Below are 12,676 nucleotides of genomic sequence, written 5' to 3' on the forward strand. Positions count from 1 at the left end.
TTGAAATCGAGCGATATCGATTGATGCGGGATTTATCTAATTGATCGGAGAATGTTTCCGGATTCTGATTAGGTTATTATTAGTACGGATGGCGCGGAAAAATAAAAATTTTCTCGCCAGACGTAACAAGGAGATACAATTTTTTTCAATAATGCGTGGATAGTGTGTCAGAAAGTGCTATTTAGGTTTAAGATTATCATGAAGATATATATATATATATATATATATATATATATATATATATATATATACCCACATAGCACGTAATATTTCTGTGATATCACAGAAATATTGCAATATCACAGAAATATTACATATTACTGTAAAATATCACAGAAATATTACTGTGATATTACACAGTGATAATAACATTAAAATATACCAGTGTTATCATTGCAATATATTGTTGCAATATCTAATCTCAAAGAACAAGATAATGTCAAATGACGTTTCTATTATGTCTTATTAATGCAACGTCGCTATCTCTTTGATTAATTTCGATATTTTCAGTATCCATAATATTCTTGATAATTTCGGTATTCTATAGAAAAAATCAACTTACAAATATAATAATAATGTTTTTGTCCTTTCGTGGAATAAAAGTAAAAGTTAAGAAAAAGAATTAATTAATTTTATTATTAGTTTAGATGTTTGCTTAGTTTATCCCTTAAACTGTATATATAAACTAATGTACGCTCTTCTATGTAATCTGTCAATTTAATTATCGCTTTACAACTCGATCAATAATGATTTTATTAAAAAATTACAAAAAAACTTTTGTATTTGTCTTATTGCCTTTTATAATTTTTACAGGAACACAAAAATCGGTTTTAATTTTAAAAAATTTTTATCATAAGGAATTTTTTTAAAGAAAATGTTTACAAAAAGTTTTGTCAATACACATTTATTATTTACTTGGCAATAAATATTTTAAGGTAAATTTAGAAGTTTTTGAAAAAAATATACATTTTTACGTCGTTTAATATTTACTGCTCGGTACATTATTTTGTAAAATAGTTTATTCATTAACATTGATTAGACTATTATACACCACAGTAAAAGGTTTTTCAAGTTAATTAAAATATTAAATTTCCAACAAATTTTTCTTTAGACTTCACTTTTCTTTTTCAATTCTATTAAAAAATATGATTATATATATTCCATCATTAATTAGGTATTTTACAATGTTCATTAATTATATGTATGTACATAATGTTGCGGCTCGGTCACCGATCGTTACAACATACGACAGAACAAGCGAGCGCGTGCACAGCCGCTATGCGGTCCCGCCGTATGTATAAGTGCATCTCCATGCAAACAAGTGAGTGCTGGCACCACCGTTAGGTGGCCGCGCCGCTGGAGACCTTCTCGTGAATCGAGTGCACCCACAGTTATATCTAGACTCCACCGCGGCCGACTCACTAGCTTACACTTCAGTAAAATTTTAAGGAAAATCGTTGTTTGTTGTAATTTGGAGACGAATACTCGATCTGATTCTTTTCTCAACGTGTGTGTGGAACGCTGTTTCATATAAAATTTTATATTTTTACATGTAAATAATATTTTGTATTGTTATTTAATCTTGAACATAAATTAAAATTATAATTTAAATTAAATCTTTTTTAACAAAAATGAATAAGAACACAAGAGATATTTTTTTGTAAGTTAAATATTTATTACGCTTACATTATTGTATTCTGTTTTAATAAATATAATTATTTTTTTCTATGTCTAATATATATTACATGTAACAATATGAAAATGATATTAAAAATAACAATAAAAAAAAATAAAATAATTTATTTATTTAATTCCTTGCAATATCATTTAAATATCACATAAAAATCACAGAAATATTATGAAATATTACACTAATATTACCGTGAAATATCACAGTAATATTACTGTGATGCGTTTTTGCGGACATTTTGTTATTACTGTGATATCACAGTAATATTTCGTGATATTTCTGCAATATTTCATTTGTAATATTGCAATGAAAAAGTGTTATTGCTGTGACATCACTGCAATATTACGTGATATGTGGGTATATATACAGGGTGTCCCAGACCAATGTATAAAGATTACTACGATGAGGTAGAAGGGATCGAGATAAATCAAAAAGTCTAATAACAGTTTGCGATATTTGCAATAATTTTCGTGTAATAAAATATTAAAGTCAGCCGAATAAAAGCGCGCGGAGAAGCAGGTTGGTCGCCTGAGCCGTAAGACTGCCCGATTCGACGCGGTGCGGTGCCAAGCTATCCTTTCCCTCGCCGCGCGCCACTTACCGTCGCCTATAATCGGGCCGCAATGGGCGGACCTACGGTTCAGACGAGCGACCGCTTGTCTCTTTGCGCGCTCTTATTTGGCTGACCTTAATATTTTATTACTCAAAAATTATTGCAAATATCGCAAAATAATGTTAGACTTTTTCATTTATCTCGATCCCTTCTACCTCATCGTGATAATCTTTATACATTGGTCTGGGACACCCTGTATATATATATATATATATATATATATATCTTCAACGGTCGACATGAAAAGGGAGAATGAACGCTGCTAGTGCTGCGGATTGATTGCGAAAGATATTCTGCTGTTTACAATACTATATCTAACTTTGTCTCTCTACATATCGGCAAGTCTGTTCTGAAAATATTAAAGTCAAAAAGAAAGAAATAATGGAAAAAAAACATCAACAATACAGTAGAAAAATCTTTTGTTAATTTTGTATAAAACTAAAATGTATACTAAATGTATACTTACTTTTTTATACGAAAAGTGGCTTGGGCCAGCCAATGTCCTGCTTTTTTACCAAATATGGTTTCGTTTATTGATCGAAATTCCTTACCACCGCTTTTGTAAGAAAAAATTTATAACTAAAAAATAATAAAATAAACAGGGATTAAATATTATCTATAACCAATTGTAAAAATTAAACTTTCTTTGTGACAAAATATATATTCGTGATTCACTACCCGTGCTACAAAATGGCAAACATCTCAGATGTAATAAAAAACTGTAAAATAACTGTAAAATAATATACTTATCAATCATTAACTTGCAATTTGATAATTTTAGTTTTGTTCCTCGTTAACCTTTCCAATTAAAAGAACTTGCCACTTTATCATCTAAAATAATCCGGAGCACGGAATTTACCGCTTTTTGAATAGATGCTCCTTTAATTTCTGAATGTAAAGCGTTAACTTATAAATTATATAAAATTGTAATCTCACTGTAGTTAAGAAAAAAAATTTAATGTTTTACCACTGCAGAATAAAAAGTTTCACCTTTTTTTATTTTTCGCTCCATCGTTTTTAAATCATTCATAACAAACCATAGAAACCACACTCAGTCATAACAAACCATAGAATATTTTTTGACTATTAATTCCTTCAATTGGAAGGAAATAAAAATTCTTGACACCGAAGAAAATTACGAAAAGAGATTAATTTCCGAAATGATACTTAAAAATCAATAAACAAATGGACTAAACTTACAGAATAACACAGATCTCCTTCATAATTCCTATTTTTGTTTACTCGCTTAAAGATAATACGAAGATACGTTACTGACTCCGGCTTTAACGGTTCTGCCTCACTTGTGTTCCGTCTGTCGCAACAACAAGACCATCGAACGTTTATACAATTACCGTCCAAATACTTTTCCAAGTAAGTGCTTTAATTTGTCTACGGGAAAACTTTGTTTGCATTATGTTTTATGAGAACTTTATTAATAATAGGATTTCATATCTTATAATAATGTTTCAACAAGACTCTATGGAAAACTATCCAAAATTAAAGAATTAAGAAGCTCTTGTATTTAAAAAGATTCTTATCCATTTCTATCGCTTTTCTGATTCCTGATTTTGATAACTGGCTTAATGTTTCAACGGTAGAAATTCAATGTAATATTGCTAGAATATTTCACATATCGTACAAATAAAAATCTATGAGACTGTTACAAATAATTATGAATCATGTTTTATGAGAACTTTACCAATCATAAGATTTCATATCTTATAATAATATTTCAACAAGACTCTATGCAATGCTATCTTAAATTAAAGAATTAAAAAGCGCTTATAGTAAAAAATATTCTTTTACATTTTTATCGTGTTTCTGATTGTTCATTTTCGTAGATGAGTTAATATATTATCGATAAAAATATAATGTAACGTCACTAAAATATCTCACATACGAAACAAATAAAAAACTGTAAGATTATTACGAATAATTATATATCATATTTTATGAGAATTTTACGAATGAGATTGCGTATCTTATAATAAATGTTTAAACAAAATTTTATGCAATGCTATCCAAAATTTCTTTTGTTTTTAATATAGTCACTAATTGAATGAAAAATTGTATATTATTCTATCAAGTTCTATCTGCTCGTCCAATATACCTATCGTTTTCTATACAAACTTTCTTATTTTTTTCAATATAATCTTGTTCTGAATAAAAAAGAGTAAGCGATCCTATCATATGTTTATCGTATTCTATCTGTCCGTTCAAAATGTATACCTATAGTTTTCTATCCAAAATTTCTAATTTTTTCAATGTAATCCTTTTTAACTGAAAAAGAGTAAACGCTCCTATCATATTTCATCGTTTTTTTTTTACATTAAATAAACATTTTCTTTAAATGTTAAAAAAACATTATTGTAATGAAAAAAGAAGCACTTAACATTTTTTTACGTTTTTATAAATAAAAATATGTTTTTAAAAACATTAAAAAAAATATTTTATGCTGATTGGAAACGTGTAAAAACCATGCAAAAATAGTGCTAAAATTTTGAAAACTATTTTAATTATCAAAATCCCTCTGCAAATTAGTTTGATGATAAATATTGTAAAATCAATATATTAACTCAAACAAAGATTAACTCCAACTTGATTAAAAAACAACATTCCTAACATATTTAGTATTATAAAATTAATATTTAAATTGAACGATTGATTCGTGATAATCTATTATTAATCAATTTACTTAATCTTTATTCAATATCTTGCAAGTTTAAAAATTAATAATTAATATAGTTGTAAATAGAGGGATATCTAAATTTTTTTATATGCTCGCATGTAAGTGTAGAAAGAAAAGTAAGAATAACGACATTTACTTCTTCATTATTATGTTCGTGACAACCAATAAGTGGATGCTTTGTGTAACCACTTATTAATCAATAAATCCACACAGACTTAGAATAACATATAAAAAATCCAGATTAAGAATAATATATAAATGACCAACAATAAAATAACTCATACAATTATTATCACCACAATCTGTAACATAAATTTGCACATTATATTGCACATAATTTAAATTTAAATTAATAGAATTTACATATTATAGACTGCATGAGAGTGACATAAGGTTTACCAGTAAAATAATGATCAACTTAACCCTTAAACACACCGATTCTGTAAAATACGGAAACACGTTTTCAGGTCTGGGAGACTTTCAACTTTGAGAAGCTATAACTTTGATTACAATCAATATTTTTCTACAATATTTTTTTTTAATAAAAGTTCAGAATCTCAGGAGTGTGATTACGCAATCGGCATTGCTGAAAAATAATTTATTGTAAAGTTATTACGAAAAAACCATTAAGCAAAAATAAGAAATTGGTCAAAAATCCACTTTTCCTTCAAAAAATCATATCTTTGCAATAAAAAACTTTTAAAGACTTTCAAATACGACGTTTTAAAGCTAAAGAATCACATTTTCAAAATAAAATTTGGCAAAATCATTCCTTTTAAAAAGTATAATTATTCCATTAACATGGAGAATATGAGGTATTTTTGGACATCTAAAAATCCACTTAAAAAAAAAAATCATATCTTTGCAACAAAGAACTTTTAAAGACTTTACAATACGGCGTTTTAAAGCTAAAGATTCATATTTTCAAAAAAATTATATCATTGTCATTTCTATTAAAAAATGTACTTATGTAACAAGGCGAATATAAGATATTTCTAACTAAATCGTGTCTACAATTAAAAATTAATGTGTTTCATGATATATTCCAGAAAAACTCCCTTTTTGCAGCATTTTATAATATTCCAACTTTAGACAGAGTATATGCAAGTAACATCCGCAAACCGACTTGTTCGAACGTATTTTGTCCAGTTTTTTTATGTAAAATACTCACAGAAAAAGTTTCACCGACACACTATATGGGTCGCATTGACCCTAACAAAACTTTGCTGTCGTGCCGTTCGAATTCTACTTGACCAAAAAAGTTGATCAACTATATCAATCGAAAGAAAAGATTTCAAACTTTTTTTACGTCTTAGTCCGAACCTCCTATCTCATTCCGTCTTCACACAGGAAGCGTTCGAAACTTCGTATAAGGTCTTCAGACCAACTTACGTGTTTAAGGGTTAATAATAGTTGTATTTCTGCATTCGTATTTGCAATCACATTGCGAACAAAATACTTCCTTCTTTATTTGTTCACCAACTTTCGCTTTACCTGTAAATAAGGAGAATACCTCACAAAGTATTATTTCTTATTGATAAATAATAACAATTTTACTTTTTCAAAATAATACTCATCTGATATATTAATCCGCTTCAATCCACTTTCTTTTAATTACATTTGATGTATTCATTTAGTAAACCTGACCCTTTATTTTCAAATATTCCTTTGGAATATTTCAGAGATATCACCGATCAAAACTGAGGTTATAGAAGTTACCCAAGTTACCTAAGGGTATGGACACTTCCGTATATTATGCCTCGTGCCCACAGGACGCGGCAAGGCTTGCCGCGTGGCAGAAGTTGGCTGAGGAATATTTCGATAGCCAATCAACGTCTCGTTCGCCTGGATGTAATTTCCGCCTCGCGGCAAAAGTTGGATCGAGTTCAACTTCATGATTGGCTACCATGCCAACTTCCGCCGCGCGGCAAGCCTTGCCGCGTCCTGTGGGCACGAGGCATTAAAGTCAAGCTGTATTTCTGCGCCATCTGGGCGAATAGACAAATTTTTGGAACTAAAAGCTTAGGATTTCTACTCGATCGGTCATTTGAGTCTTTTTTAATAAGTTTTGTTCTTTTTCCATACCCTAGGATTGAACTTTGGGTGTATTCCGAAAGTTCTATTGAAAATAGTCTTTTTAATCATAAGGTTGGCAGCACTGTAACTAACTACGTTGTGTTCCGTAATGTAAGTTAAGTTTATGATTATCATTGGCTCACGTTGGTTTGCAAAGATCAGCATAGAGGTTAGTTTAATTTCTTATACTTTAATTATTTATAAAATAATTGTAATCACGTATTATTGATTAAAATATTATTTACTAAAAATAATTTTGATTTTAAAATAGGAATTCAAAAACACAAGACCTTCCAAAAACTGCATGAAAACTAACTGCAAAGTTTTCTATTTATAATGTTTATAAACAATTATTGGAGACATTGCACTGTAGTGATGCTCATTGAACAGAGGATATCAGCATCGGTGAAATATTTCTCAAGTTTGAACCAGATTTTGTTCAAGCATATTCTCCATATGCCAACTTCTTCGAAAATATAAAATAAATGTTAGAAGAATGCAATCCAAATAAACAACGGTTTCACGCCTATTTAAAAAATTGCCAGACAAAACCAGGATATAGACAAGATCAATGCCATATATATCATCGGTCTTCTTTAGCTTTCACTTATATTTTTCTAAAAAATGGATTTACTTATATTTGATGAATTATTTTCAAGTTCAAGTGAAAGTTCTGACAGTGAAGAAGAAATATTAGATGTTATTTTTGAGAACAACGAAAATCATACTAGAAGAAGAAAAGCAAGAGTTCAAAATTTTATTGAAAATGTAATTTATGAATACGATAATAAAAGTTTTCAAGAAAACTTTCGGTATGTACATACAATTAATTTATTAATCTTACATGTATGTATGTACAAAAATAAAAGACAAAAACATTTATTTCAGAATGCGAAGAACAACCTTTAATTATCTTCTATTTTTATTAAGAAATGATTTAGAAGAAGAAAATGATTCTGGAAGAATACCTATATCTGCAGAGAAACAATTGTACATAACTTTATATGTGTTAGCAACACCAGATTCATACAGGTTAACTAGTTAAATAAAAATAATTTTTTGTAAAGGCATGATTAATAATTATTTAATAACCATATAATTTAATTAAAGGTCGGTGGTTACAAAATTTAATGTTGGCAATGCAACAGCTTGGCGAGCGGTACGAAAAGTTGTCAAAATTCTTTGTAGATATAGGAATTATTTTATTCAAATAGAAGAGAAATGGATGATTGTAGTCGAAGATTACAAATTGAATACGGTTTTCCTGGCGTTATTGGAGCTTTGGATGGAACGCACATTTGTATATTAGCTCCATCGGAAGACAGTCAATCTTATATCAACAGGAAAGGAAGACACTCTATTCAGTTGCAGGTACATATATTTATTATGATTACTTGATTAACAAAATGTGTTTTAAAATATTTAAAATAATTTTTTATACAGGTAGTATGTAATGATAAATTGCAATTTTTACATTGTCATGCTGGCCTTCCTGGATCTGTGCATGATATGAGAGTATTTAAGTATTCAGGATTACAACAAAAATGTAACGACCAGTTTTTTCCTGATAACACCCATATTATTGCAGACTCAGCTTATGTATTGCAAAAGCATATCATGGTGCCATATAAAGATAATGGTCACCTAACTGAGCAAGAAATAAAATACAATAGTGTTCTTTCTAGTGTTCTTTCTAGAACTAGAATGATAGTAGAAAGATCAATCGGCTTATTAAAAGGACGATGGAGATTTCTGTTGGATAAAGTACCAATGAGAAGAACGGATTTAATACCATACTATATAATAAGTTACTGTGTTTTACATAACATTTGTCTACTGCAAGATGATAATTTTGATTATCCAGTTATTTTCAATGAAAACTTGGCTGCGGAACCAGAGCCAATGGCAGTAAATCAATTTCTACAAAATGAAGGACTAGTAAAAAGAGAAGAAATAAAAAATATGTTGAATACTTAATTTGTACGCAGAATATTATGTAAAAGTTTTTAAAAAAATAAATTACTAATATATTAAAAATATTTGACTTTTTATTCAATTGCAATATATTATTACATTATTATTATATATGATTACAGTTTTTATAACTAAACTTTTTATGCACAGTAACAACTTAGCAACAACGCTTTTCTATGCTTTTCTATAACACTTTTATACTACAATTATAAATAAAAAAAAAACTTTAACGTTATTTTATAGAAGTTATAGATTATTTGCAGTCTTTTTCAAAATATATTCTAGAAAGAATTACATAATTAGTTATAATTGTTTTTATCACAAGCGCGTATACTTTGCATGTACATAACGATATTTACGATCAGTTTCTCATATATCTGACTTTTCTTACAATACTTAGTGACATTTTAATATGTTTTCCATGACTCAGTTTAATTGATTGCAAGCCATTTAGTATTAGGATCCTTTAAGTTAAAAGCTTTTGGTCTTTTTTTATATATTTCAAAAGTGTCAGTAAACAAGAACAATACTAAATAGTTGCTTTGTCTACTAAGACATTCTGTAACTTCCATTACATCACATTTACTAATAAACGACCTATGCGGGGAAACAAAAAGCAGCGGACAATTATCTATCTCATTAAAGATATCAAACATCACTAAGTGGCGTTCTGTTTACCTTTTGTTCTCGTTTATATATATATATATATATATATATATATATATATATATATGTGTGTGTGTGTGTGTGTGTGTGTGTGTGTGTGTGTAATCACTTTTTTTTAATACAGCTAATAGAAGCTTCCAGTGCGCTATAGTCTGGATACTTTTTGTATTATTCTTAAGAACATCTAACAAAAAATAAAAACATTTTGTATGCTTAAGAATATGTAATAAAAATTAAAAACATTCTGTATGCTTAAGAATATCTAAAAAAAATAAAAACATTTCGTATGCTTAAGAATATCCATCAAAAAATAAAAACGTTCTATTTGCATTCAAAACTTTACACAAATAAAAGTAATTTATTAAAATTTTGAAAGTAAATAATCTTACCGCTTAATAATAACTAATACTGTATTACCTTTGGTTACAATTTAGGAACAATGCCTTTCAGCACTTTTCAACTTAGGAACGCGTTTCAACAACGCTTTTATATGAATAATAAAATTGTAAATAAAAAAAAACTTTAACATTACATTAACGTAAACTTATTATAAAAGCATTATTTAAAATACTTTTTACTGATTAAATTATTTTAATTATATTTTTTTTCAAATAATCTTTTTATAGTTTAAACTTTTGTAACATTACTTCGTAGAGTCTGCAATCTGTTTTAAAATATTTAATTTTTTGTTTCTATAATCTTCAGTTGCTTCTCTCTGCAATTGTTTATGCATTTTATATGCTTCTATAAAATCTTTGTCATTAGAAGGTGTTCTTTTGCTAGGTGATACTTTTTGGCGTTCTAAAATAAAATAAAATAAATATTAATGTCTATTAAGTATTAATAATAATGTTAATAAAATATTTTTTAAGAATATTAACTCAATGGTTTTTCGTCTTCTTCTATTTCATTTCCTAAAGGAATATCTGAACCTGCTACAGATAATGGTTTTATCCAAGGTTTTTTAGAAAATAAATTATCCATGATCTACACAAATAAAAATAGTTACTTGAAAAACAAATTATTGTATATATATGTATGTACATATTCGCGCACGTGAACAATGCATTAATAATAATGTAATAAACAGACTATAATAGAATATTTGACGTAAATTACACAAATTTTCTGTTTAATGCAACAGAATAATATAAGAATAATATATCTCTGTAATATAGAACAGAATAATAACAATAAGAATAATAATATGAAATTCTTACTTCATAATGTTCGCAAGTTTTTCTATCATTTCCACTTTGAGCATTGTGATCTTTTATATCTTTATACATTTTTTTCATATTATTTATTTTAGTTTTGCACTGTTCTACAGTAAAATTGTGTCCTTTATTCTTCAAACCTTCATTGAGATATCTCCAAAATGTTCGATTACTTATCTCACTATTGTCTAATGCTGTGCAGTGCTTTTCATATAAATGTAATAGTAATCGAATTTGTTCAGTTGTCCACTGCGTACGTGAATTACCTGAAATATTTACCTCAATGTTTCTATTGGGCAAAAAATAATTATAAGTAAAATGCTGTAGTAAATTTTCACTCACTTAAATTTAAATTGTTCTCTTTCTGAACGGAAGCATTAGAATTATTTAATGTATCATTTGTACTTAAACAATGTGACGCCTGTTTCGTTATTATAGTTTTATGTTGATGCAAAAGAGTTGTTGCAAAACTCAAATCTATCACACAAAACAAATTAAATTAAATTTTATTTTGCATTTTAGTATTAATAAAATAATTTTACATGTTTTTATTGCAAATTTTAAAAAATTAAAAAAATTAATTCAATTATTTTTTATTTAGCCATATGTTAAAAAATAAAATTACTTGTATACAAAATTTCAAAAATTTACTTTCACAGAAATATATTTTTATTTTTACGTGACTGTAAAGAACGTATATATAAATTGCAATTATTTATATGGTAATACAGAAAAACTAATACAAAAAAAAATATTTTTGAATAGATATTAATATAAACATTTAATAGATTGAAAAGATTTCTACTGTTAAAATATTTTACATTCTTTGTTAAAAGAAATATAAAAATTTTATTTTATACCTTTAATCGCACGTTCATATATTTGATTTGAAACATATAATGTATAACTGGATACTCCATCAAATAATGTTAATTGTTTGATTGTATTTATATTAACATTTTGTGATTGAAGCTGTTCTGTAAACAATTAAATCGAATAAATTATCTTTCCGTGCTTATCTAAAAACATGAAATATTAAAACAAGTAAGCTAGCTAAGCTACTACAATTTCTCCAACTACTTAAACAGAATAAACTTTATTATGTACTATTAGTGCACAAAAACGGACATAATTTAATTTACTTACAATTAATAAATTAATATTAATCAGAACTTACGATTTTTATCTCCACGGAATTTTTGAAAATCCATTTTCTGCTTTTCGATTCCTATTTTAAAATCAAAATTATTGTCAGTAAATAATATTTTAATCAATAATGATTACAATTATTTTATAAATAATTAAAATATAAGAAATTAAACTAACCTCTTTGTTGATCACTGCAAACCAACGTGAGCCAACGATAATCATAAACTTAACTTACATTACGGAACACAACGTAGTTAGTTACAGCGCTACCAACCTTATGACTAAAAGGGATATTTTCAATAGAACTTTCGGAATACACCCTCGATCATTATTACACCATAATAGACTCGTCCACGCCAGCCAGGCAGCGAGCCAATCGGCATCGCGGAAAGCGGTCAACCGCGATAAATGCGACCAAAAACGCACTTCACGGATTTTCACCAAATTTTAAATATAGAAAACTTTTTAATATAGGATACATCATGATAAATGCGACCAAAAACGCGCTTCACAGATTTTTACCAACTTTTTAATATAAGATTTATTTAGGATATCTCAATATAATAAAACTACTGCATGATAGCTTGTTGACGAAAAATTGT

The 12,676-nt window shown here is 27.7% G+C and overlaps 2 protein-coding genes across 3 annotated transcripts; one reads left to right on the top strand and one right to left on the bottom strand.

Moving 5' to 3' along the window:
• Positions 1-7,017: 7,017 nt before the first annotated feature.
• On the top strand, positions 7,018-9,105 carry LOC105207186 (putative nuclease HARBI1). Of its 2 annotated transcripts, none has more exons than XR_005575511.1 (5): positions 7,018-7,237; positions 7,340-7,880; positions 7,957-8,100; positions 8,179-8,439; positions 8,657-9,013. XR_005575511.1 is itself a non-coding variant. In XM_026132173.2 (5 exons), the coding sequence occupies exons 4-5, from the start codon at positions 8,290-8,292 to the stop codon at positions 9,043-9,045; spliced, it is 684 nt and encodes a 227-aa protein (XP_025987958.2). In that variant the 5' UTR covers positions 7,021-7,237; positions 7,340-7,880; positions 7,957-8,100; positions 8,179-8,289; the 3' UTR covers positions 9,046-9,105. The 2 variants fall into 2 exon arrangements, 1 of the variants encoding a protein (XP_025987958.2); XM_026132173.2 differs by having other exon boundaries at positions 7,021-7,237; positions 8,512-9,105.
• LOC105205380 lies at positions 9,099-12,514 on the bottom strand. The gene is made up of 7 exons (XM_011174735.3): positions 12,252-12,514; positions 12,103-12,153; positions 11,786-11,902; positions 11,268-11,402; positions 10,929-11,191; positions 10,590-10,695; positions 9,099-10,509 (listed from the first exon to the last, which is right to left on the bottom strand). The coding sequence occupies exons 2-7, from the start codon at positions 12,134-12,136 to the stop codon at positions 10,352-10,354; spliced, it is 813 nt and encodes a 270-aa protein (XP_011173037.1). The 5' UTR covers positions 12,137-12,153; positions 12,252-12,514; the 3' UTR covers positions 9,099-10,351.
• Positions 12,515-12,676: the final 162 nt, after the last annotated feature.

This window comes from Solenopsis invicta, chromosome 9 (genome assembly GCF_016802725.1).
Source record: "Solenopsis invicta isolate M01_SB chromosome 9, UNIL_Sinv_3.0, whole genome shotgun sequence".
NCBI classification, from domain to species: domain Eukaryota; kingdom Metazoa; phylum Arthropoda; class Insecta; order Hymenoptera; family Formicidae; genus Solenopsis; species Solenopsis invicta.